Source organism: Perissodus microlepis, chromosome 22, assembly GCF_051167445.1.
Source record: "Perissodus microlepis isolate ML-2025 ecotype Zambia chromosome 22, ASM5116744v1, whole genome shotgun sequence".
NCBI classification, from domain to species: domain Eukaryota; kingdom Metazoa; phylum Chordata; class Actinopteri; order Cichliformes; family Cichlidae; genus Perissodus; species Perissodus microlepis.
The window spans coordinates 15,715,941-15,743,916 of NC_140481.1; the positions used below are offsets into that span (position 1 = coordinate 15,715,941).

The 27,976-nt window shown below is 40.5% G+C and overlaps 2 protein-coding genes across 3 annotated transcripts in view; both read right to left on the reverse strand.

Moving 5' to 3' along the window:
- The window catches only part of gabbr2 (gamma-aminobutyric acid (GABA) B receptor, 2), a 199,322-nt gene extending 192,555 nt beyond the window's left edge, over window positions 1-6,767 (reverse strand). Inside the window, exon 1 of the mRNA XM_084919402.1 lies at window positions 5,656-6,767. Coding sequence (XP_084775528.1) covers window positions 5,656-5,970 — 315 coding nt within the window. The 5' untranslated portion in view covers window positions 5,971-6,767. The remainder of the gene's footprint in view (window positions 1-5,655) is intronic.
- A 6,886-nt stretch (window positions 6,768-13,653) lies between these two features.
- On the reverse strand, window positions 13,654-17,247 carry LOC146362789 (uncharacterized). Of its 2 annotated transcripts, XM_084920279.1 has the most exons (5): window positions 17,035-17,247; window positions 15,262-15,561; window positions 14,940-15,095; window positions 14,037-14,129; window positions 13,654-13,847 (listed from the first exon to the last, which is right to left on the reverse strand). In XM_084920279.1, the coding sequence occupies exons 2-5, from the start codon at window positions 15,367-15,369 to the stop codon at window positions 13,761-13,763; spliced, it is 444 nt and encodes a 147-aa protein (XP_084776405.1). In that variant the 5' UTR covers window positions 15,370-15,561; window positions 17,035-17,247; the 3' UTR covers window positions 13,654-13,760. The 2 variants fall into 2 exon arrangements, with proteins under 2 accessions (XP_084776405.1, XP_084776406.1); XM_084920280.1 differs by lacking the exon at window positions 17,035-17,247 and having other exon boundaries at window positions 15,262-16,945.
- Window positions 17,248-27,976: the final 10,729 nt, after the last annotated feature.

A 27,976-nucleotide genomic window follows, 5' to 3' on the forward strand; every position in this document is an offset into this window, starting at 1 on the left:
CTCTCACGTGATTAGCCTGATTGGGTCAGCGCATCGGGCATGAAAGCAGCATGAAAGCGCAGGCAATATATACAAGACCGTGCAAGCTCTCTTACGCCATCAAATTAGCAACACACAAGCGCAAACAATAAGAATCCGTCAAACATGCTTTAATCTGCGCTAGGCAAATGCAAGCTGCTTTCTCTAATTTGTTTTTGCCACACTTGAACTCGCTCATTGAATTTTAGTGGTCAAAACACCAGCAATGTCAAATACAGCATTGTGCAATTAAGACATTAGAAAGGAGGTCTGTGTGAAGCAATGTACCAGATAAAAGAAGAAGTCAAACAGGGCTTTTTTTCTCTTTGTAAGCTTTGGAATAACATCTGGGAGAAGCAGAAAAGTGTGGTCAAAAGGTCGGGTCCACTGTGATTAAAAAGCGTTGGTGTATAAGAGATGGGCACAGGGAACAAGTAGTTCTGAAAGTTCTGGAGTGTGGATGCTCAAAAAAAAAAGGCATTCTTTATTGTCATTCATGCAAACTTTGCATCCTTTGACAAATATTTACATTAATCATTCAGTGTATTTAAAATGCATGGTAAAAAAAATTTTTAAATGATTTTTTTAATGAGGTTGGGTTTTAACTATTCCCTAAGGTACTAGCAAGGCTTTTCCTGGCTCACAGTAGGTCCTTAGGGGGTAATAACATGGTAGTAAGCATGATTCTAGGGATAACAGACAATGAGCCTGTTATCTTTCTTTGACAGAAATCGTTCCATTTTCTTATTATTTCCAACCATTTGATAGCAAAAAGTACAACAGGGAGAAGACTTAAATCTGTCAAGGAAAAGCCCAGATTGACGTTGCATAACTCGGTCTGATGAACCCGCGGGTCCATTTTCCTTTTTCCGGAGATGAACAACACTTCATGTCTAACTGCTCAAGTGACTACAATATCCTGACCTCAGGCAGTGCTGCAGGGGTGCCAATCGACAACAGCCGTGACCATATGTAGGCGTGAATGCGCTGCATGCCTGTTTGTGTGTTTCATTTATGCGAAATATTCTGCGTGTACTTGTGTGTCACAATATCTGTTGTAAAGCCAGCTTCGGGCCGCGTAAAGAGCCTTTCATCAAGAAAGTTCACATTTGCTATTTGTCTCGCTCAAGCCCTCCAGGCCACTGGCAGGCTGACTCAGACAAAGGTCAGCAATTAATGCTCAGATTTGGCATATTTATTAAACTGTGACCCATGCTTCTTTCATTTTGTTAAATCACAGTGTGAAAACATTCAAATAAAGAAAACACTGTGATCAATTTCTGAGGGGATATACGTAACACAAGATCTTTGGAGCCTGTTACAGATCTATTATGCATACCTCATTACATGCAGTAATTGCTTTCTCTCTTTTTTTCTTTTTTCTTTTTTTTCCCAAATAGCCATTAAAGTACTTGCCTGACAGAAACAATGCAAACAGCATTACATTAGGATCCAATATGAATTAAGAGGCTGGCCATTTCCTCTTCCTGCACAGAAGATGATATAATCCTATTTCGGGATCTCCATCTAACAGCCCTACGCATCTCTTTCCCTCTCGCCTCACTCTCTGATTCTCCCCTGAGATCCTGTTCGTTCTATGAGAAGGGCCGCTGCGCATTGATCCCCACTATCTGTGTCGGGTCAGTGAATACAACCACACTCAGCACTTTCTATATGCCTAGAGAGTGCCAGAACTGCCACATGCTGCTTTTCCCTGCTCACGCTGAACATTCACCCTCTCCCAGGAATGGTGACAGGCAATCTTTGCTGACCCTCCCAGGTCACCACTTTGGCACTAAATGCTGCGGGTGTCGCACATTTAAATAACACATGGCATACATCAGACCCCTTTTGAAAATACAAGACTTTTAAAGGTGGAGCTTCATTTGTATGTGTAAGGTTATTATACAAAGAATCTTAAAGGTGAGTTCAGCGCGTGAAACAGTAAGTTCATTGGATGGTACTCTAAGAGGCTTTCCCCCCAAATAACTACAAAAATAAATGGCCAACACAACAAACAAAGAGCTGTTGCTAAAACAAATTTTCCTCAACCCCACCAAGAGTATCAGCATTGAACCAGCTCACTTTGACTCAAGACCTATGCTTAGCAGAACAGTAACCTCGATTATGAAAATGGCTTTTCAGTGAAAACGTAACTTCTTGTGACAAAATGACAGAATGCCTTACACACACTAAGCGGGGGGTGGGGGTGCTCAGCATCCCGTGGACAAGACTACTGTACTGTGGTTTCGGGCTCGCCATCACGCGCTTAAATGTGACATGTCGCATCTAGCCCTCTGAGAAGAAAAGGGGAAGCGGCTTATACTGCAGCTGTGTGCAGCGTCTCTAAACATAGGTCACTTCTAGCAGTTACAGGAGGCCAGTAGTATTACATGAACAGAAAGTCATACTATAAATAGCTGTATACTGTATGCGGTGCACTGGACACAGTCAAGATGTGCATCTCAAACTGCAACAAACTCGTTGTTGTTGTGTTTGTACTGATGAGTTCACTCTTCGCTGTAAGAATATAGGTATCATAATGCAAAGTCCAGCGATTAATCTAGAGTTCTAAGTGTGTATGAATGAATTATTTCAAATTCAAAACGCTTCACTTAGAATTTTCACGGTATTAACCTTTGCCTTGTTGATTTTATAGCTTTTTGTCTCATACGATTCAAGCTGAATAAAAGTTGTCACTGCAATTCAAAAACTTTCCACCACCGTTCTGCTAAAATGGGATATTTTCCTGAGTGGCCCCTCTCAAGGGCCTGTCACTCATCCTATAAGCCGGTGAACTAGCGTAGCTTAGCCTAGAACCCTTTCATTGCCCAAAGTCTCCCTTCCATCCTCTTCCAGTGCCTCCTGTCCTCTCCAAAGCTTTGATCCTCTAAGCCTGCAGAGTTACAGTATCAGTCCATGGTTACACTAAAAATCCACACTCACACATCTAGCTGCAGTAAAGGACCAACTCCTGCTCCACCGCTAAGCCTTCTAGTTGATATAATCCATCCTGCTTCTTTTCTACCTCAAATGCTCTGTTTTTTGGGGGGGTTTTTAAGTAAGGCTGTATTTTCATGTGAAATTGTCTCAGCCTGCTGAATTGTCTGTGCTGCTGAAACATCTCAAGAGTTGGCTGTCAGTTTGATCAGACTAATTTGAAACCACCAAGGCAGAATATCTGCTCTACTTCCATTAGCTGCCTCTTCAATCCACCAAACACTAGCTCACCAGCCTCAGCTCTGCGGCCTTTTACTGCAGGACAGCTCCTGAGTGCCTCACTGTCATCTACACCACCACCACCCAGCTCCACACTGCACAAGGATGGACCGGGCCTGCTCAGTTAACCCATGGCTCCACTGACAGGGGATAAAGGGATAAAGAGCCTGTGCTCGGGGACTGATTACTTACATCTGCCGGGCTAAATCCCAGTGCCCACACAAACACAGACACATGTGTACAAGCACAACGCAGGCACACACTTGGCCTGCTGCTAGCTGCAACAAACGCACTCATGCATGTATTATTTTCTGACATAAGCATGTGCTTGGTGGAAAGTTGGGTCCATCCCTTTGTTTGTGAGTGTGTGTTTAGGTCATTCGTTTGTGTGTAAGTTAAAAATGATATTGCAATAACTGTACAATGAAAATGCATATAGGTAATAGCACAACCATCACGAATGTCACATTATTGGTCCTATAAGCGAGTCAGCGGGTGAAAGCAATATAATCAGCACTACAGTGATATCCCCCTCCCAGGCAAAGGTCTTCTCTAGCTGTACATGCTTATTATTGTTCAGACACAAACAAGTGTTCACAAACAATAATAGCATCTTATATCTTCAGATGTTAGTGGAATCATATTTTCCCCAAAGTCTCAGTTTCTTTATTTTCTGCAAACATACAATAAGAATATTCAGTAGCGGTGATATGCTTCAATTTGCACTTGGCCTCTTGTTTACTTTAACCACGGCGTCCTGAGCCACATGATTCCACATGTAAATATACTATAAGCTATTTGGAGGGCATTCTTTTTCTCTCTTTTTTAATTTTATTTTTTCCTAGTTTTTACAACCAATGATGCCTGCAGTCTGTTAGCAGCTTAACAACGCATTTATGAGATCTGCTGTTAAAAGAATATTACAGAAGTTTCACTGCAGGCGTCTAATAGTCTTACTTAGTCGTTTTCAAAAACATGACCAGAACTTGGGAGTTTCATTTGCCCCATCTGGGAAAACCACCCTGGAATGCCATTGGGTTTTTATAGAGTAATGGAGTTTAGCCTTTGGCCACAAAGTGATCAAATAAAAATGTTCTCATGCCTTCCCAGTATTAGAAAGCTGGCATCACTACCAGACATTTCCAGCAAGCATGTGTCAGGCTGGCCCGCTGACCTCTTGCTTCCAGCTCATCTTTCTCTCCAGGGGAATAGAAGGAGAAAAATCATAACTCTCATAACAGCACATTAATCCCAAGGTCTGAGCGCATGCCGCCTCTGAGGGCTTACCCCTGTCAACAGAGATGCGTGTGCTCTTTCACATGGACACACCTGTGCCCACACGGTAAGGAATACCTGCTGATTTCTAAGGCAGCGGGACAGGTGGCATAATAAAACAGATCTGGCTCGACCTATAAAACAGATAAATAGAGTTGCAATTTATTCAACCTCTACTTGTCTCGCTGAAATTCATAGAAATTTGACAAACTATCAAGGAAGCAGGTTGATGGTAAATTAAACCCCTCAGCTGCACAGTGTGCGCTCAAAAGCATAGACGTTACTTAAGCCTAAAGGACCACTATACTGTTGAGTCAAATAACTGAAGTGTAAATAGATTATGGAGAACAAGCTATTGTCTACACTTTTGGCAACTTCAAGAGGACTTCAGCTGGAGTTGTTAGCGTTATCAAATAAATGGATCTTAATTTGGAGCTTGAACACTGTGATGTTCTGCTCTTTTCAAGGGTGCCAGGATTCAGGAGAAATCGTACAACCAATTACCGCCATCTTCAGGCACGAGGAGAACCAGCCCCTTTAATCGTTAGAAAGCTACACTGATTCATGACTGAAAGCCCGCTTATAAAGTGGCCACTGCAGAAACAAAGATCGGATGCTGTGATTTAAAAAAATTAAAATAAAAAACGTTAAATCACTGGTTGATGATGGCGAATAGCAGAGATTGCAGTAACCATTAAAGCATTGAAAAGTGTGCCTCTAGAGTACCCAGATAAAGCAGAGCCTTGTGATGGCACCTTGCATTTTAAATGCCCTATCAACTACCAGCGACAGCAGCTAAAATGAGGAGGACGAGGCAGACACGTACATCATGTTCGTGTGTGTGTGGGGGGGGAGGGGGGGGGCACACCTACAGTTGACTTTTGCGCACTGAAGAAGAAAAAAACACCTTCGCCAAAAACAACGAGGCTTCGCAGATGCCAAGCATAACAGAACCCCCTTTGGAGGGACACTCGGTGGAGCTCTGCGGGGCAATGCGCGCGCCATACACACGTGCACAAGCTGACTGTTCGCGCGCGCCCCCCACATAGGCAAATACACACATACAAGCCATATACAAATGTTTCAAGCACGCCCGAGCCAGCCGGCGGCAGCTTAGTGAGCAGATTTAGTCTGCATGTTTACCTCGGTGTCGTATATTTTGGTGATGAGTGAGAACGAGTACTTCCCGGACTCCCTTATGTGTTGGATGGCCAGCTGAACCGCCGGCTCGATTCCTTGGCTGATGCTGCTCATCAGGGCCGACTCGTTCATGGGCATAAGAACCATTATGGGCAAGTTTTCCCCGTCCCTGGTGAACCAGCTGTTGTCCTGTCCGTGTTTGGTGCGGTCGTTGCACACCTTGGTTAGAGCAGGGTGAAATAGCAAAACAGAGAGGAGCAGGCATCCCGTCGGGAGGAACATCTCCCAGCCGCTGCAGTCCCTCCGGGCTGGAGCCATGCTACTGTGCAGGGTGACCAAATGAAATCCCACCGTGCCCTCACTGTTCGGGCATTGCAAATTCGGGCTCGTCCGGGATCCTCACGCGCCCGTCCGTCAAGGAGATATGAATTCAAAACAGAACAGACGCAAAAGCCGCAGCAGCCCCTGCAGTGGGCAAACTCGTCCCGTGGATTACGACTGCAAACTGAGAAAATATTTCTACTGTGTAACAGTGCCTCTGTGAGAATATTCCAAGGGCGCAGAGATTCGCTTTGCAGAGGGAGAGCTACTGCCTCTCGGTGTCCGTCATCCAAACGATCTCCTGTCCAAACAACCCTCTCATTCTACAACCCCCCCTTTTCACCTTTAATGTGAACCACTTGTATAAAGAACAAAAAATGTTCTGAAGGATGTCCCCCCCCTCCCCCCCTAAAAAAATAATAAAAAAAAAAAATCTGGTAATTTCGGGATACAAATTAATCACTCGTGTTGACAGTTCTTGCAGATACAAAATCAACTCCGAAGTAAATTCCCAGCCAAGAGATGCCAACTGTGGGCATCCCCACCAAATACGGCGCTCAGGCGGACAAATGTCAAGATAAGGGAGGGAGATGGGGGGGGAAAGACTAAAAACAAACAAGGCTGATGCTGAAAGCTTGACCGCAGAGGTCCGGGGAGGAGATGTCGAGAGCGTCTGCGTTGACAGCCTGTGGGACTGTGAATCTCCTCTCCGATGGTGCGTCAGAGAAGCGCTGAAGCCTTTGCTGCTGCCGCTGCTGCTGCTCACCGTACGCGCAAGAGGGAGCACTGAATGTGGAGGAGGAGAGGAAACGAGAAAGGGAAGGGGAGGAGGGTGAGACGGATATACAGCAGCGTGGTGGGAAGGCTGCATAGGTTTTATGCAGGACAGACTCGTCGGAGGCCTGACAGCCGAGGGTGATTTACTGGGCTTTTACGTCTAAGAGACAGGCCACATGTCAGACATGCATGGAGCAGGCCAGTTAAAACCTATGAGGTGTATGCATGTGGAGGCTCGTAGCTGTGAATTGTACTGTCACAAGTGACATCAAAAGTAATTCTTGTATTTTTAGTTACTCATTAGGAATGCCGAACCTCGTGATATGATGGCGTCAGCCTGGAAACCACTGATAAACAAACAACACATACAGAATCTGGGATGGATGGATGGATGGACATGTTAAACACAAACACAGGAACCTGGAATTAAATGTGTGTATGAGGATGTCCCATGAAAAGTGAGAGGAATTATTGTTGTTATTATTATTATTATTATTATTATTATTATTATTACCAACAATAATAAAAAAAATAACTACATAAATATATAAAATACTTGGAAAACACTGCAATATATTGGAGTAACAAAGGAAGTATTTCAGCACCATGGACAGCGCACGGTACTGAATGGCATTCGGCGGTAGCGTAGCTGAAGTTGTCGCTTCTTCCATTGTCACGTGTACATTAGCCCTTTACCTGTACAGCCTCGGGGCAGAGGATACGCTTTCTTATTCATGTCCAATATGTGCAAACATTACATTTCTCCGGCAGGAAAGTGGTCCCCACCCCTCCCCAATAAAAAAGAAAAAAGCCAGTCGACGCAATAGCTTGCAGCACATTTCCTGGTATTGTTAAACACGCGTGGGAAGAGAAGAGAATATGCTGCCGCGGGTAACTCTTCACCACATGTGGGAAAAAATACGGAGGCCTTTCAAGTCATCAGCTTCAAACGTATCTCAAAACAAAGGCAGTTTGACCTACACAGTTGTATCACATCCACAGTTACAATGAACATTACATTTTAAAAAATGAAAAAAATGGGGGGGGAAGCATGTGAATGAAGCACAAATGAGAATATAATGTATTTTCCCAATGTGGCGCATGGCACGAATATTGTCTCATTGGAAAGACAGAGGTGCGAACTGAGCGTTGCTCTACATTTGCAAAACAACGGGGATGAGGCAACAGCTTTACTTCCATGATGAGTTGTCCAAAGTGCAACACAACTGAAAACATGCGGGTCTTTCCCATTTTAAACAATGCTGGTAATTCCGTATTTTTAATCATCCTTCCCAGGATAAGCAGATAAGCAGTAGCATTAAAATAAACCACATGAAAGCATTACATCTTTCCAAATGAACTCCCTCTGTAGGCCCAGCTGGCATCAAAAAGTGGGCAGTATGAAATAAGCTTTGCATAGAAAACACTCCTGATCATGATCTGAATCTAACACCTTAACACAGCCAATTTCCTTCACCGTTATGGATTTAAAGCACTGAACTCTCACGGTCAATAGGCCTCTGTCATATTGACCATAGTTCTTACAACATGGGTCACTTATTACAAGTCCAAGAAGCTCCAATCACACAAAGGAAATTTGTTATAGCCCTGGAGGAATGCTGGAATCTACATCTCTCTCTGTCTTTCTGACCAGTATATCATTTGCATGAAATATTTACCCAAAATAAGACATCTTAATTGTGGGAATGCCAATAGTAAAACACATTTTTTGTCTGAGGCTGATTACTGTTTTGACCCACCTTTTGGCCTGTGAGGTCAGACACATTTAAGCTAATCAACAACCAGCTGAAAATAGAAGAAAAACTCAAGTTGGCTCCAATTAAAGGTCAAAAGAGTACAAAACAGTGAAGAAAACGCTCAAATAAAGGAATTGAGTTAAATCAAAAATAATAAATAATATATGCTTTGCATTCATCCACACAGTGCTGTATTTTCCCTCTTCTTGATAGTTTTCCTTTTTTTCTACTCAGAAAAGTCCAGATGAAGAAGTAGGTCAAGTCACTGGCCCATCTGTTTGTTTTGCACAAAACAACAATCCTCCGCTCAAAACAATCGTCCAGTACTGAGATGGCTTCAAACATGAAATATGAAGTACAGTAGAAATGATGTGGACCTCAAATCCATGAGCAACGTAACTCTTTAAATCCAAGGCGAGGAAAAAGTACTTCAACTGGAAATAACATGTGCTGGAAATTTGCAAACAAAATATGGATTATATTTTAACAGTGCCTACAGACATTTTCAGGTATAATCAATCAAGACCTCTACATAGAAATTGCTACTTTTCTTTTTTCCAAATGTAGAAATGCTGTCCGGCTAATGGGGTGTCCAGCTAATGATTGCAGATTCCCAAATGAAAATGTACATTTCATTTCTGATTATGAATCATTCATTAAGGTTTCAATCACAGCCTTCCAATCTACCCGTCCTCACTAAGCGAGATGTCAAACCAATATATCATCACTAATGAGAACATACTCGCACGGTATGAAGGGCACGCAGTGAAATAATTATGCAGATGTTGGTACTTGAGCAATCAAAGATGAAATTTTATGACTGCGGATTCAGTGACATGTAACAGCTTGGACAACAGCTTTCAGGTAGGGTGAATGTGTTTGACTATATCAGATTTGTTTGGTTTGGGGTAATAATGCATTTAGAGATCACCAGGAAACAAAACAAAAACAAGTTTTTATGCAAATTTACAAAGTCTCTCAAATGCATCATCCAATCCACGTACACAGATATAGATGTGGCTGACATCGTCCCTGTTTAATAGAGATTAATGGGGTGGCCTGTGGACATCTCTCACCAAAACTCTGACAATATGCTACAGGATGCTCTATGAATTCTAAATGCCAGCCATTCAGAATGAGATAAATAGTTCATATGGTTGTGCTTGAGTACATCTTGAGTTAGTTTTGTATGTAAAAAAGCAGAAATCAAACAGCCTAAACTTAAGGCTGATTTACTGGACACTCAATCAGTAACTTTTTTTTTCTTATAATTCAATCACACTGAATATTTCTGCAGAGTCTGAAGTGGGGAAGGTGGAAAGGCTACATATCCATCCATCCTGTCCCTAATTCACCATTTAGCCGCAGAGGGCTGTTATGTTAATTTCTATTTGTAAGTAATAGAGGCTCAGTTTAACTTGGCATCACATTCCACATCCTTGAACATAAAAACAGCACCATGAAAAGGCTGCACTGTGATGCCAGGAAGCAAAAGATAGGGCAGACCTTCATTTAGTCCAGATCAGCATCTTGGTTTCGAGTCATCCCAAATATGACAGATTTGAAAACTCCAACCCAAGGACACGGACTTTATCTCAGAATGGAAATCCACTGCATAGGGAGGGCACATTTTATTATGAATCTCTGAGATGCTTCTTTCCCTTGTTCTCGACACGCTTGCCCTGCCAGTTACAGTGGCAGCTATTTGAATAATTGGTTTCAGAATCTGCAGTCACAGTCCTGCAAATTCCATGCATACCAACAAGTTGAAGAGCGATTTTTCAGCACAGCGTGCTCCATGCAAGGCAGTAGAGAATGCATGTTTTATGAAGTTGGAAAACATGAAAAGACCACAGACTATCAACTAAGAAATTTCCCTCTGGGTTCAAGAAAAAGGCATGTATCGCATTGGATTTGTTGGAAAACTTGCCACTGAAACGTCTTATGATCTTCATTTACCCACTTACTGTATATGTCATGTGTGACCATATGCTTTTTATTAGTTTCTGTAGCATACTGTTACAGTGGTGTATGTTCCTATTAAACATAGGCAAAGTTTAAAATATTTATACCAGCATATGTGCATGCAATTTATTGCTTCAAACTGCTTTAAATTCTCAACTCCAGGCAGTTTTTCGTATTGTGTAATTACAGTGGGAGTGGATATCCTTCATTGCAGTCAAAAGGTCATCGCAGGCAAACAGTTCTGGCTCTAATCATCCCCAACTACTTCCTGTTTAAACCTTTTTGGTTACGAGGGGCAGCCAATTAAAAGAAAGAAAGGGAGGAGCTAAAAAAAGCTTTTTTTAGACACTGAATTAATTGAGAACCTGCATCAAGGCTCACAGTAAGATAATGAAATTAGCACAATAAGTCCCTTTAAAATATCCCACAAGGATAATATTAATCATTCGTAAATATACTCATATAGGGATATTTTAGGCCCATGGCACACCAAGTTTTCAGCAGGTTAAAGAATACATAAAAGAAACGTATTTTAAAATGTTCAAGAAAAAGGCTTTTAGGTTCTTCATAACTGCATTAATCCAATCCAATGCAGCTGTCTTGAAATACAAGATAAACTGAATTTAAACATCACACCACCATGTAGTGATCAGATTACAGACCACTAGCAGCAGGACACAGCCTTGTAACCTGGGGCTAAGGGTACTGGTCTTATAGGGCTGTGTACATCCTCACTTTTAGCAGCCATTCGGCTTAGAATTGACTCAAGCTAAAGCTGGACAGAGTGATGCTGAAATAAGGTGCTTTTACTCAATGCTATAAAATACATTTTACCAACAACCTGTATCTACAGTACTGATACAAGGCAGGATGGATCCAATGGTTTCATGTTGTTTACATCAAATTTTGATGCTACCTTCTGAATGTTGCAGCAGAAATTGACATTCATCAGTCCAGGCAACATCTTAAACCTCTAGAGATGGTTGGGTGGGAAAATCCCAGTAGACAAGTAATTTCTGAAATATTCAGGTCAGCCAGTCTGTCACCAACAAGCATGCCGCATTCAGAGTCACTTAGATCTCTTTCCCATTCTTCTCAATTTGAGCTTCAGTAAGATGTCTTGGCCATGTCTACTTGTCTAAATGCACTGAATTGCTTTTCAGTAGCTGTTGTATAATATACCAAAGGTAGCTAGACTGAATTAATCAGACAGATTCAATTCAATCCAATTTTATTTGTATAGCACCAAATTATAATAACAGTCGCCTCATATTGTCAAGTAACCGCCCAACAATAACAGAGAGAAAACCCCAAACAATCATATAACCCTCTATGAACAAGCACTTGGTGACAGTGGGAAGGGAAAACTCCCTTTTAATAGGAAGAACTCTCTGATAAAACCAGGGGAGGAGGGGCATCTGTTAAGATCAGCTGGGGGTGATGGGAAAAGAAGGACAAAAAAGATGTTACCAGTTGGCAGTAGATCAATCTCACTGCTAGGTTTAAAACTTGATAGTAATTGTCAAGCTAATGTGACTAGCTTAACACTTAACCCTTTAAGACCTACCATAGAACCAAGTCCGCCAGAGCTTATATTATATTTTTACATGCTGTAGTGCCATTTTTGGGAGCATTTCAAGTTGCTATACATCAATACAACCATTATAGCCTAAATTTCAATAATATGTATGCATTAAGTGCATAGCAATTACATAAATTGCAAAAAAGTGCAATAAACTACAAAAAAATTGAAAATCGTTTTTGTTTTTTTAACATATATTTCTAGTTAGAGAAATTTAAGAGGCTTATCTCTCAAAACAGTAAATACAAAAAAGTTGCACAAAATAGTTTCCCACCACAGGAAATTTATTTTGAGTGTCTTCATAGTTTTATTTTTGAAATACACCAATTTTTATACACTCAAAAAAATAATTCATTGGATGAACTTAATTTCATCTTGCCACCTATATTCCATCTAAACAAATCATGTTATACCAATCCATCTTGATTGTGTTGTTTCAACACTAAATATGTTTGTAAGTGTAACATAATTTAAACATTAACATTCAGTTAATTTGACTTTTATTCAGTTAACATGTTTGTACCAAGTTAGTCTAATTAAATCAATTTAAATTCATGTTATATTGTTTAAACACCTTGGCACATCAAAAGTCAGTCTTGTTACATGAACTAATAAAATATGTTTGTTACACCAATGTTAATCTTGTTGAATGAACAAATGTAATTTATGTCTGTAGTACTTACACCAATCATGTTTCAGTTAGTGTTTGTATTGCTTATGTAAACATTAATTTAAATTAAATTAATGAAACATACATAAATGATAACTTGCAAAACCACCTCTTATTTTGCTTGAACATTCTTAAAACAGTTGGCAGGATCCCAGTTCAGCCTAGCTTTCTCCCCTTTAACCATCTCATACTAAGACCACAGAACTTCCAGATCAAGACATGCTGACTGAAAGAAAAAAAATACAATAAAATAACCCAAACCCTAATAATAAAAATGAAATAAGTCTGTTGAATAGTTTGCAGACAAAAAAATATTATCCCCAAAGCAACTTTGGTAAAATGTAGTAAAATATGCATTGCAAACAACAATATGAATTTGAACACAATTTAAAGCTCAGACATAACATTCAACATTACTATAACATTACAACATTACTATGTTGCTTGCATACATTAGTCCTCCATTTAATCAGGCTGTATCCATTAATAGTGACTTTATGCTATTTAACGTGTGGAGAAAACATTCAATTTTGAGTATAACTGCTCCACTCAAACAATTTGTGAAAACCAGTGTGCATTTGCCTTTGTAACAATTGCCATCTGGCAAAAATCAGTGTTTACACTTCAAGTGTATAAGACTTTAAGTTATGAACGAACAATCTTTGTATAATAGCCACAGAGCAAACCACATAGTTTATATGAACATTTTATAACTTACAATTTTAAACTTTAAAACAGTAAACACATATTTGCATTGCAGAAACCTTGAAAAAAAAATATCTGGCTTGCCTGAGTCTGTTTCAAGCTCATTCACCCCATTAGCTTGTTTTTTAGGAACTGTGCCTTGGATGACAACCTCTGTCCATCCAGCTTCATGATAATCTTTTGCAAGACTTCAAAAGTGCATTTGAGCTCCGGTGGGTAGCTTAGGTTCAGACAGTATATCAGTCCAAATAACAGAGCACAAGCAATTGCAATGCTCCTCAAACCAGTGAGAACCTCCACGCCTTCAATCAGGACACCGATGTTCTCTGGGTCATCTCCAGGCTCCGCACCCTCCTGATGTATGACATACACTCCCATCACAGGTTGTTCCATGGCTTTCAGTGTTGGCCTCAGTGTTCTGTGACGTAAAATATAATACATTTGTTTGAGTCTAGATATGAAAAAAAAGGAATTCAACAAAACAAGGACCAATTGCAATATCTTTTATTCACACGTGGTGTCACATTTTACCATTTCATATATCGAAATTACCCATAACTCCTGGAGCAAATTACATAACACAAAACAACTTGTGAATGTAACTGACCGTATATTCCTTCACAAGTTTCTCATGGTCTTCATTCAGGTAGACCCACAAGGACTTCAGGATGCATGCTCGTCTTGTATGTATTGTGTCATCCTAAGAAAAAAGGGAATCCATAATGACAATATTTAGCTTTTAGGCAGCAGTTTGAAAAAGGAATACTTAGTTTGGAAGAGTCCAAAAGGCCACATGGTAAATAGACTGGTTCTTATATAGCTTTTTTCTACTCGGAGCACTCAAAGCTGCCTTTATACAACAATTCATTCACCCAATCACTTTTTCTAAACTGTTTAAATAGCCTGTATTTATATAGCACTTTACTGGTCCCTAAGGACCCCAAAGCACTTTACATATCCAGTCATCCACCCATTCACACACACATTCACACACTGGTGATGGTAAGCTACATTGTAGCCACAGCCACCCTGGGGCGCACTGACAGAGGCAAGGCTGCCGGACACTGGCGCCACCGGGTTTAGTGCTTACTGTCTAACATTCATACACATTCACACTCCGATGAATGCATCGGTGAGCAACTTGGGGTTAGTATCTTGCCCAAGGATATTTGGCATGCAGACTGGAGGAGCTTAGGACCAAACCGCCAAGCTTCTGGTTAGTAGCTGACCTGCTCTACCACCTGAGCTACAGCCACCGCGAAACATCTGTCTAAACCAAATCAGACACAAAATGAGGCAACTAAACACTAATGGTTTTTTTTTTTCATTTTGATCAAAATTAACCATACGATTTTATCAATTACTTATTAATATAAGACTGATGCTTATATAATTTGTATAAAATATGAAAACCTCTTAGGACTTTTGCCTACCATATGTATAGATATCTTTGCTCATAAAATTGCCAGATTATGGGCATAAAAAGTTCTTAAGCACAGATCTAACCCACCTTGGAGATGGCCACCATGATGTGTCTCATTTTTCTGCCAGCCACCCCACCTTTGCCTCGAAAGAGCTCCATCATGCGTGGAGTGTGCAAGTCTAGCTCATAAAAGAATCTAGATAGCAGCGGTACTGTCGATATGCGCAGGAATTCCTTGTCAATCTGAAAAACATGAACAATGCACTTACAATATGCACCAGAGGAAGGACATACCAGGAATTATTAGCTGTTTTATCACTATGTTATGTCAATATTAGTGAAGCAAGAAATAACTGGTCAACCATAAACACACTCTTGCGACATAAAGCTAGACATATAGGACATGCACCTCTTTCTCGGTGAACAGAGCTGGCCATCTGCTTTTAAAATCTGCAATGAAGGGCTGTCCTTGAATAACTTCTTGCCTTCTGTACGAAAAAGTCTTCTGCATTTTCATTGTCACTATATTTTCATTGTTTCTCTTCTGAACCTCTGAAAGCAGTGCAATTCTCTCTTTTTCCAGGCTGTCAGTGGTTTCTCCACAGTAATTGACTTCTGCTCTTCTAGGCTTTTTCACATTCAATGCTGCCTGACTTTTGTCTTGGGCCTTGTTCTTTAGTGAATTTACCAACACCTTTGTGATGTATTTCTGGGGAGAGAAATTAATTAAAACAAAGTTATTACTCTGACAAATTTGTGTTAATATCTACATACTGTGAAATGTGAAGACTGTTACGGTGCGTACACACCGAACGAGATAGATGCGACCAGAGCTTCAGGTTTACATGTAAAGTCAATGGAGGAGCACGATGAAGGGCGACTGGGGGTCCAGCTAAACTTCGGAAGCAGATTTGCATTGAGAAAACGCTTTTCTGCCTAATTCACACGACTGACGCCTTTGAAGCGCGAAGTAAAATACGCGCTGCAGTTTGTGTGGTGCATTTTGTGCATTCGCGCTTATCACGTCTACCGCTCGAGCTGGTAAAATCTGCGGGACAGCAGCTCCTCAAACTCGGCAAGGGACAGAAGGTGGTACAGCTGAAAGCGGCCGTCATCCAGACGCAGCTTCTGGAGCAAGTGGTGAAACTCACCAAACTGCTCACGCTTGTGGAAGACCTGATGGACCCAGGTACGGTGAGGACGTCCTTTATGCACTGCTCTGCTCTCCACAGCAAATAGAGAAGGGAGACTCTTTCTTCAAACGCTAGATTGACAGCTGCCATTTTAATAACATACTACTTCCTCCCAGATCTCTTCTTCATACGCGTGAAAATTGCATATCTTAAAGCTCGACCAGTTCATGCTGGACGCGCTTCGAGGTGCAAATGTGCACGCGATCAGCTAGGGGCGTCTATCGCGTTCGGTGTGAACGCACCGTTAGTCAGCCTTAATGCAGAGCACCAGAGAAACTATAACCCGAACAATTATCCACCTAAATCATTCTGAATTCGAAAACTAAGTGAATATATTACCAAAAAAAGAAAATGCACATGCAATTATTGTGACAGATTTTATCTTACTCCTTGTCATTAACTCCCCTAAACGCTGGTTTAGTTGAATTAAACCTTTCATCAAATCAGTTAATGCGGTTGCCCGCGACTAAATTCCACTGACAAAAACAGGAATTTTAGAGCATCATAAAACACTCATAAAATCACCAAAACCATGTCGGTCAGTCTTACCACTACTACCAACGATCACCAACTCCGGTTAAGCAGAAAGTAACCTGTCATTCACGGAGCTATATGCGAAGACGTTAGGGCTCTACGCGGCTTTCCCGCTCTTCAAAGTTAGCTAACTCCAGAGAAGAAAAACAGTCCTACCCACGCAGATAACTATGAAACACACCTCATTCAAAATTGACAGAAACAAAAAAAAACGAACTTACCAAAATAACCTCATCAGTTTTTGCTCTGTTGCAACAATTAGCGACTCCGGTTACGTTTTTTAAAAAAAATCAAATTCACCAACTTACATTTGAAAAATGTTTGGGTCTACAACCTCCCTGCTATATATAAAACTCCTCTAAATCTCCACACTACACAGGTAAAAAAATTTTAACTACTAGTATTTATCTCTCACACCACTAACCTAAATAAATATATCAAGAAATATTACTTACCTCACTATCAGGTATGCCAAAGAAGTAACTCCACGTGCGCTCATTAACTTCTCAACGGACCTTTCCGCATCCGGTGGGCGTGGAGCATGCGCAATACATGACTCTATCAGAGCCGTTGGTTTGATGGACCTCATTCTCATTGGATTGCCATGAACGAATTTAACTCATCAAAGTTTTCTTTGATTTATATTCAACAAAAAAGAATGAATCATTTAATGAGCATAAAAATGATTTCTTCATGTGATGTAAACATATTACTACTTTGTTAATCAAACACATGCCCTAGTTGATTTTTTTGAGTGTACTCTGCAGGAAAAACGAAAATAAATATTATAGTGCAAATTTGCAAAAAAGCAGTACATGCATCAAAATAAACTATTTCCAGCAGTGCAATATGAGTCCTAAGCATCCCAGAAACGACACAGAAAGTCAAACATAACTTTTAAAAACACCAGTATAGGCTCATGAGGCCCTGATCATAAAAAACTACATGTCCGCGAAAATGACGTCACTTCCGGTTTCGGGCAGCTAATGGCGGACATGCGAAAGTTTGCTCTGACGTCTATTCCAACATAGGAAGTGTTATGAACAGCTGATCGGATTGGCAAAGCGTGTTTCTGGAATATTATGTTTTTGTTGCTGCAAGCGCTTTTTATGCAGTTTTTGCAAAGCTATATGTGGAAGGAAACCGTGACCTAGGACAAGCTGATGGCATAAGATGTAAGTACAACTCCTCCGGTTTCATATGCAAAAAAAATTATTGCGCTAGCTTATGTGATTGCAGTGCTACCGGGATTTAAAAATAGTTACGCAAAACAGAGCGTGCCCGCTCCGACCGGTTTTAAAGGGTTAATATCAAGAATTAAAACAGCTAACCAAGCAAAGAACTAAGTAAGTAAGTTAGTAAAATTTTGCACAGTACAGTGACTATAATTTTATCTATATTAAATATATTAGATTTAGTTCTAATATATCCTTATTTGTTAGGTAGCATTATCATTAAAGACTTTGATTCAGCTGAAACATAAATCAGCCCGTAGATATCAAGGTAGAGAAAACTACTAAACACTGAAAGTAACCAGGGCGTACAGTTAGGGCTTTGCTCCATTACACATGAGCAGGTTTCCTCTGTTTGTCAGCAAACCAGGATCATTTTGTGTACTAGTTTAGTATTTTTACTGTGTGAGTATTATTTTTACTATAATGTATTATAGTTGATACTTTTAAGTACTATCACAGGATCCAGTGTCACTACAGGCGTTTGTTTGGTTTAAGTCAACTTGGGAAATAAGTAACATTTTGCCAGAATTAGAATATTATCACATTCTGCAGACATAAAACAAATATATAGCATTTTATTCAGCAGCAACTGTTGTCTGTGGCCTACAGGGATTTTCAGTGTGGCTGCTATTTATCTTCAACAAGAAAAACAGATGCTTAGATATGTGGCCAGCAGGGGTGTTGGAAATTAGAGAATTCTATCAAAAATAAATACCAGGCAAATCACTTAGAAATTGCTTGGAAATTCAGCAAATTATAATGATTTTAATTGTGAGTGGAACTCCTACCTACAAAAACACTATTAGGAGACGTAGCTACCCTGTAACAATATGGCAACTGCATGATTCAACTGGGAGGTAATGAAGCTGACAAAATGCAGTCTGGTTTCAACTTATGCTACTGAACAGTAGGCAATAAGAACAATGTCTCACAACTCTTTGTTTTAGAGGTTCATCACTGCAAAGTATAGGAGTTTAGGAATTGCAGGCAGTGGACCAAACCACTGTGAAGCACATGAGGGGGAGTCCACTTTTTCCAAACTTCAGAATGTATTGTTTTGCGCATATAATCACCATGACAGCTGAGAGTACACATATTATATTATTTAATGTTATATGGCTATCTCTATAATCATGCATAGAGGAGGATTCTGGGATTCTGATCCGCTTGCCCACCTAGTAATGGTTGAATTGATATGGCAACACATTTTTTTCCTTCAGCCCAGGCACCTGGTAGCTTGAATGTAATAATTACAGCAAAAGTGTCAAAACATGAGATGCAGTGTGGCCAATTTCTTGAACAAACACCACTATAGAAAATAAAGCCTGTAGGATTTTGCAGGCCCATTGTCTCCAAATGGCCCCAAAAAATACACTGTGTGTTTCTGATTTAAAGGTTGCTCTCTGCTGTGCACCCTGGAGAGATAATCTTGAATGGGCAGGCTACATTTGTCCTGGTCAAAGGGGTTATCGCAGCCTTTCTTATTCCATTCTGAAATTAAATCAAGAGTATGAGAAGAGACTGCATAAAGTAGGCCACTGCCTTCAAAGGAGCTTCAGTTGCAGCTGTGCTGTGGGAGGACACTATTTTGATTACTGTCAAGTCCTAGTAATAGCAAGAACCGTGTCTTACATAATCACACTTACAATGAATCTTTCTAACGTCATCTACAGCACAGGAGCTCCAAGAGCAAAGATGATCATTTTAACAGCAATTCCACATGCCTGAAGGTTGAACGTATCGCAAGTAAATGTGACTGTGTATACAAAGCAAATATGCAGATCGTATTTTCATCAAAATATTGCGTTTGGTGTAACGGTGAACCATGGATTTGCAAAAAGTGTGTATGATAGCTGCAAAGGTTCTTCTTGAAGGGAAAACAAGGAAATTATCTGCTTTTGGACAAAGAAAACAGACAGAAGCTGGATCCATAAAATAAGATATCATCGTTTCAGTATATGTGTATGCTAATGAGTGTACTTCATACTTACTATAGCAACATGTGGTATTATCATACCACATTTGGAATGAAATCAATAATACATGCTAGTGAAAGGCTACCACACCCACTGTCCACTGCCCTCTTATCTCTGATTGATTGATCTCTTCCGTCATGCAGAATTCTCTGAAAGCATAATCTGCAAACTATTAATTATATATACAAGCAATGAATTTTCTGTTCAAAGATTTTCAGATATAGGAGAACCCAGTTTTATCATACAGTTTCTAAGCAAATGTTCATAAATTCTTAGGCACGACTAGCAAAGATAAAACCAGTCTGTGGAACGGAGCATAACCTCAACTTTAAAAAGATCCAGGCTAAAGTTGGATGTGACAATATGTCAATGTGTCGTCTCTGTTTTAGTGGTCGGATGTCAGATCGTCAGCTCGATAATTAGGGCCCGGGGTGACCAGAGAGCACAGTGAACGAGCTCGTAAGAAAGGCAGAGTCACGCTTTTGCACATTAGCCCCAAACTATTAATAGAAACTGTCATTCTAATTAGTGGGTATGAAGAGATCCAAACACACAAAGGCAAGCTATATATATATATATATATATATATATATATATATATATATATATATATATATATATATATATATATATATATATATATATATATATCCGATGAACACACTCACATTCATCGCAAGCATAATATTCTTCACCAAACAAAATCTGAGTAGGAACTGTACTGTAGGAGAGTGAAAGGGTGATAAGGAGAAGAGCAAAGAGAGAGCAGAGAGTTCAAAAGGAGGAATCGAGGGGGAAATGAGAGAGAGTTGGAGAATAAGTTGCAGACAAAAGAGGCACAGGAAAAGAAATCAAGGCATTTCTCTGGGTCAAGTTAATGACAGATGCTGATGCATGAGCATGTGCCGCCCTGCAGCGCACATGCTCAGAGATAGAAGGGGTGTGCAGCACATTTCTAAGACCTAACACCTCGACTCACCCCACCAGCATTAATTATACACAACCATCTTTCCATCCAGCAAGACAAAGAGGTGCGTGCTCTAAAGGGGTTAAAACCCACTGGATGATTTATGTGTGGGCTGATCGGCGTGGCTCTCTGTGATAAAGATGTAGTGAATGAAGAGCACTTGGGGAAATTGTATTAATGGACACAAGACATGCCCCAACGCCTCTGAGAACCAGCACGTATATTGATCACTGATTGCTTGTGGATTGCTTCCTGATGATTTCATCCTAATGGCTCCGTAATGTTTTTTTGTCTCTCGAAATCCATTACAGTCTCTGTGATCAGCTACTTTACAAACAAAGGCCTTAGAGAGGATGGATTAAAAACAAGATGCCACACTTGTGAACTTTTTCTAAAATACAGTTTTGATTTGATTTTATGGCTACAAAGTAAATTAAGTAAAATTTCAGTAGATGAAATGCCCTTTGAACTTGACATTTCAATCATCCCTAACTAACCCTGTCCAATCCTGTAAAGGTTTAAAAGTTCCACAAATCTATTAAATAAAAATAATAACCATAAAGTATTAGAAATATTTATGTCTGTGAAGGTTCTCAGTCATCCAGGTCATCGTAGTCAAAGGAGCTTGCAAAGAAAAGCGTCTGGACTTCTTTAAGTTACTTGAAGACGTTTCACCTCTCATCCGAGAAGCTTCTTCAGTTCTAAGGTCAAATGGTGGAGAGTCCCAGATATAAACCTAGTGGGAGTATCCCCCCACAGAGGGACAAAAGGACCCCCTGATGATCCTCTAATCGCCTGAGCCAAGGTGTGAAACTGGGTGTGGGTCCCAATCAGCCAGAGTTTCGGGTGTGTTCATTGTGAAACCTGGCCCCACCTTATCATGCGAATTCCTGAGGTCAGATGGCCCAGGATGTGAGTGGGCGTTAAGGCGTCTGGGAAGGGATCTCAAAACTGGATTATAGATGGCAGAGAGTTGGTGTCGTAAACCCCCGCCTCTGTTCAAAGATGGTCGCTCACAGTGGACATAGATGGCACCAGCGAGGGAGGATAAGAAGGACAGACGCAACAACATTGTCATCCCCTATGTAGCCGGTGTATCAGAAAAACTTAGGAGAGTTTTCTCCAAGCATGACATCCCGGTGCATTTCAGACCCAGCAACACGCTCAGACAAAAACTGGTTCACCCGAAAGACAAAACGCCAAAACACAGACTTAACAACGTGGTGTATGCTGTACAGTGCAGCGAGAAATGCCCAGACCTCTACATTGGAGAGACCAAACAGCCACTTCACAAGCGCATGGCACAACACAGAAGAGCCACCTCCACAGGACAAGACTCAGCAGTCCATCTGCATCTTAAGGATAAAGGACACTCTTTCGAGGATGCCAATGTTCACATTTTGGACAGAGAGGACAGATGGTTTGAAAGAGGAGTGAAAGAAGCCATCTATGTCCACTGTGAGCGACCATCTTTGAACAGAGGCGGGGGTTTACGACACCAACTCTCTGCCATCTATAATCCAGTTTTGAGATCCCTTCCCAGACGCCTTAACGCCCACTCACATCCTGGGCCATCTGACCTCAGGAATTCGCATGATAAGGTGGGGCCAGGTTTCACAATGAACACACCCGAAACTCTGGCTGATTGGGACCCACACCCAGTTTCACACCTTGGCTCAGGCGATTAGAGGATCATCAGGGGGTCCTTTTGTCCCTCTGTGGGGGGATACTCCCACTAGGTTTATATCTGGGACTCTCCACCATTTGACCTTAGAACTGAAGAAGCTTCTCAGATGAGAGGTGAAACGTCTTCAAGTAACTTAAAGAAGTCCAGACGCTTTTCTTTGCAAGCTCCTTTGACTAGAAATATTTATATCACATCAATGACCAACCCGCCTACTACTGTGTGCCCATATTTACTGTGCAAACAGCAACAGGATAAACAGCAGAAGAAGGACCGTTTGTGCTTAAGTCAGCCATTATTACTCATGTGATGCACAACCTTTTCAACTATATGATCAAAATTACAAGAAATACAAGTTTATACTGTAAATAGCGGCAACGGGGTGGACAGGTTATGCTTTAACACATCTGTGAATCATTCTGAAACAGAAAAAAATAGCATTCGTTGTAGAATATTATAAATAGGTTATGTAACAGTCATGGAAAAATGTCAAACGTGGGGGATTTTTATGATTTATATCAGCAACTGAGCAAAGATGAATTTAGGCTATTGTGCTAATAAATTAATAAATTAGTGATTATTGCACAATAAATAATTTTATAATTGTATAATTGATTTTTCCATGCTAGAGGGGGGTTAAACTGAGTAATGGTCATATGGTCAGTTCTGTCATCAGGAATACTAGGAATGATCAACATAATCAAACCAAACATGTTCACCAGTTCAGATTTATAGAAAACTTCTGGGCAGCCATGTTGCCGACATCCCACTTGTTTGCACACTGTATCTGCTGTTCATCTCTTTAAACCACAGTAGCGTTCCTAAACTAAATGCTCTGAATGACTGTATCTGAGATATTAAACGCTGGATGGCACAGACTGTAATAGTTACTGGCCCTGATGCATCAACCACACACACACACATCTACACATCTGAGCTCCTCACTAATGAAGTTAGGCCAATATTGTAAAAACCTTGGTGTCTTTGACAACCACCTCAGCTTTTATAAGCATGTCAGTTATCTCACCTTTTTTTTTACCCAGCATGTTATTTTAGTAAGTTAAGCTCAGCTTCATCAAAAATAAATCCAGAGACATTGATACATGTTTTTATCTCCTCTGGATTAAACTGCTACAAGTCACTATACACTTGCCTGAGCCAAAAAAGTTAATACAAACTGTACCTGATCCACTCTTATTTTAGCTTCTCTTCAGTGGCTACCCGTTCATTTTAGACCTGATTTAAAGATTCTAGAGCTCATACCAAACTGTATTTCACGTACACCCATGGTCATGACCTGAGGTCTTCAGCCAAGGCTCTGCTGGTCATCCCACACCAGGCTTTTTCTGACCTACTAGCCTGAGGAGATGAGATCAACAAGCTCAAGCTAGTCCTTTAAATCCCTCATAAAGACATATTTTCATAGGCTTTCTCTGTGCTGGTTTTGAGTTATTACTACATCATCCTTTGTAACTGTTCAATCACCTTCTCCAAGTGATCATTTTTAATTTATTTTATATTTGCCTTGAATTAAAAAAATTGTTCTTCACTTTTAATCTCCATGTGCTGCCAGTACTCCTGTATACGGTGTACATTTTAGGACATCGTCAGGTCTCAAGAAAAAAGTTGTCAGGTATCAGACAAAAAATTGTCAGGTCTCAGTTGTCAAGAAAAAAGTTGTCAGGTATCAGACAAAAAATTGTCAGGTCTCAGTTGTCAAGAAAAAAGTTGTCAGGTATCAGACAAAAAATTGTCAGGTCTCAGTTCTCAAGAAAAAAGTTGTCAGGTATCAGACAAAAAAATGTCAGGTCTCAGTTCTCAAGAAAAAAGTTGTCAGGTATCAGACAAAAAATTGTCAGGTCTCAGTTCTCAAGAAAAAAGTTGTCAGGTATCAGACAAAAAATTGTCAGGTCTCAGTTCTCAAGAAAAAAGTTGTCAGGTATCAGAACACAAGGTACCAGAGAGAAAATCTTCCTGCAGGTGGCGGTGTTGTCATGTCCCACCCAGTGTTGCCAACTTAGCGACTTTGTCGCTATATATGGCGAGTTTTCAGACCACCTTAGCGACTTTTTTTCTGAAACGCAACTAGCGACAAATCTGGCGACTTTTTCTGGCGTTATTAGAGACTTATTTATGACGACTTTTTGACATGAAAGCGCGTATCGCTCTTACTCTCAATAAGCAGCGGGTGCTGCGGTGGGCACCTCGCCCGTGCCAAAGCGCTCACAGGTGGAGGATAGTCCTCCCCCAGCTGCTATCAGGGCAGGGCTCCTGCACTGACTGTAACGCAGTCAGTTCTTCTTTTACTGTTATGTTGTTTTGTGGACCACAAAGTTTAAAACCACACACACACACACACACACACACACACACACACACACAAACACACACACACACACACACACACACACAATAACTCCACCAGAGTGCCTGTTTCGGGTCACTTTTGCCGGTCCAAGCCCGGATAAAGGAGCAGGGTTGGAATTGTGACATTAAAAAAACAATAATTGCTAAAAGAAATTTAATTTGTAGTTCTAAATAAATTCTAAATGCATTTAAGACGTTTTTTACTGACTTTATGTCTCTACCAGATGTTATTTCTCTCTCCAACAGCGTAGGTTACAATTACATTAGCATGACCAATTATGCAAATTAGGCGATGACATCATTTAGCGACTTCTAGCGACTTTTAGGACAACCAATAGCGATTTTTCTTACTGAGGAGTTGGCAACACTGGTCCCACCCGAATTGATTTCCAAATACGTCATCAACGTGTGACAGTGGGAGAGCGTAAGGTCATTGACCTCACCGGAGTTTTACTGCGGTTCAGGCTCCTAACGACTCAAGGGCTGTATCCCAGTTCAGGGTCTGCAGCCTTAACGTGCGCAGCCTTAACGGTCCACAAGGGCTGCTTACTTAAAGGCCGGAAGTGAGAGGCTTGTGAAATGGGACCAGTGTTGCCAACTCCTCAGTAAGGAAAATCGCTATTGGCTGTCCTAAAAGTCGCCAGAAGTGCTAAATGACGTCATTGCCTAATTTGCATAATTGGTCATGCTAATGTAATTGTAACCCACGTTGTAGGACAGAAAAAAAGAAGAGACATAAAGTGAGTAAAAAAACGTCCTAAATGCATTTAGAATTTATTTAGAATTACAAATTAAATTTCTTTTAGTGATTTTTGGGGTTTTTTTATGTCACAATTCCATCCCTGCCCCTGCTCCTTATATTAAGTTGCGGTTATGTTGTGAAAGTTACATATCAGAGAAGGAAAGCTAGTTTTGTACGAAACCAAATCAGTACTATTTTTGTCTGGCTAATTCATTCTAGCTAGCGACAGTGGTGAAATGTGATTTTTTTGTTTTTTATTCGGAGATGTTTCTGTTTTATTAGGAGACTGTCTCACCCCAACATCGTCAGACGCATGGCAGTTGCCTGCACTGAGTCCTGCTTTTTGTTGGCAGCTGAATACATTCATGGCGCAACCCTGCAGCAAGTGCTTCACACAGACAGCTGCTACTCTAATAGTCTGTGTTATTGAAGGATTCAGCACTTCTTTTGGGTTTTTTTTATCCATTTTTAGACAGCGATGAGATCGGCTACACACTCCACAGAAGCCCAGAGTTACTGTTAATATCAAAAATATAATGCTGTCCTTTGAGATTTTAACATTTAAGACTGAGTGTAATGGATCTAAAACTGTTTAAATCTCTAGTCTACAGCCTGGTAACATGGAAACTTTAAAAACAGCAGCAGAAGGTTTCAGTAGTGTAGTCTAATTTGTTCTTTTCATTTAATAATAATCCATATTATGTATAACAGCTACATTCACCCTGGAGAGAAACTAGTGAGGGAGACCATCAGGACCAAGCTGGGTTTCTGGGTCCAGAGGTTTGGAGAAACTTCTTCCCTTTCTTTCATCACAGCTGTCCTGTGCCAGAAGTTCTGTTGACCCACTGAAAGAGGCTTCATTTAAGAAACACCAGGAACACTGAAGCTCATCGCATTGATCAAGCAGACTCATGATCTTCACCAGCAGCTCCCTCACAGGGAAATCTTCAGCACTCCTCTGTAGGCCTGCCCCAGAAGATGGATAAACCCAGCATTTCATGAACACTGTGATGGAGACCTTTGGTTTGTGTAATGTTATAAATACTCGGATACTCCCCAGAGGCTCCGGACTTTTACATAAAGATATTATATTCAGTCCTGTAGAAAGTTATATATTTAAAAATATATGATCCTCTCTGGTTACTCTGGTATGAATAACTCTGCATCACTTTATGGTAAATAACACACTATCTGCAAAAAACTGTGAAAACTGTGACCTTTGACCTTCATCAGGTTTTATTTAATTGTGTTAGAGAAACTCAAACGTGCTCTTTATGCAGCTGAGTACATCAAGTGTTTAAAACGGAAGCTGTGCAGGTCTGAGATACAAACTGAGGTCCTGTTAATGCTGATATATAGTGACACAGTTACATGGGTGATTAATCCTTTTGTTTTTTTGTGTTTAACTTTATCAATAAAACAGCTGCAGCTTTCACTACAGCACATGTGGTACTTTAACCTTTGTACTGTTTTCATCAGGTCATTTTGCAGTTAAAAATTTAAAGATGCCGAGGAGCAGCTCAACAAAACCTTAAAAGAACTGAAGGCAAAAGAAAAGCAAGCCGAGGACAGGAGGGGATTCTGGAGCAGACTGCTGAGAAAGAACTGACCCAGCAGCATCGAGTTTGAGGACATCAATAGTTTCTTCCCCCTCTCTCCACCTTTCTTTCACCCCATCCTTCTTCTTGGGACGTTTGTTTGTTTTTTAAAAACTCTAATCTAAATACATGTACTGGAATATACAAATAAAATTGCCATAACTTGACCTCATGTTGCCTGCTTCTTTTCTTGTGTGTCTGTGGATGTAAAACAGTAACACACCTCCTGCTCTGTGTCTTTAATTGTAAATAAATGCAATATGTTTTCATTTTAAAATGCAGTGCAAAAAACTTCTGCTCTAAATCTTTTTTTTTTTGAGCAAAAAGCTTTTTTTTGCCTGTTGTGGAAGTTTTCCATTTAAATAAAGCCTGCAGACGAGCGGTGAGCGGTAGCTAACATTCTTTAATCAAACACACAAAGAACAGACAACCAAGCTTGATGAAGTCCCTGCATGACCGCGGGACAGACGGTCAGCAGAGTCTCCCTGAGCCTAGCATGGCTCTCAGTTAAATACCTTCTCCAGGAACAAAAGGCAGTACACAGCTGTTTCACACCTTAAGGTTCACACTCCCTTGCTACCTCCCAGAGTCCTCGAAGACACAAAAGACTCTTCCTGTGGAGTTGTCTGCTTCCCCCAACTTCCTTACTAGACCCCCACCATTTGTCTTACTGTATGAGTGTGAGACATGTTAAAATCCAGTGGCACCAAGGTATCATACAATAAAATAATGTGATTAATACATAAGTAAAAGAAATTCCTATACAATCTCACCCTTTGATTCTTAAATCAAAGAATCACATTAATACCAGAATTTCAGCATGAGGTG

Coding starts and splice junctions, on each gene's coding strand:
- LOC146362789 (XM_084920279.1), bottom strand. CDS start 15,369: ATGAAAATGCAGAAGACTTTTTCGTACAGAAGGCAAGAAGTTATTCAA. Junction 15,096..15,261: donor CTCTGTTCACCGAGAAAGAG/GTGCATGTCCTA, acceptor CATGTTTTTCAG/ATTGACAAGGAATTCCTGCG. Junction 13,848..14,036: donor AACTTGTGAAGGAATATACG/GTCAGTTACATT, acceptor TTTACGTCACAG/AACACTGAGGCCAACACTGA.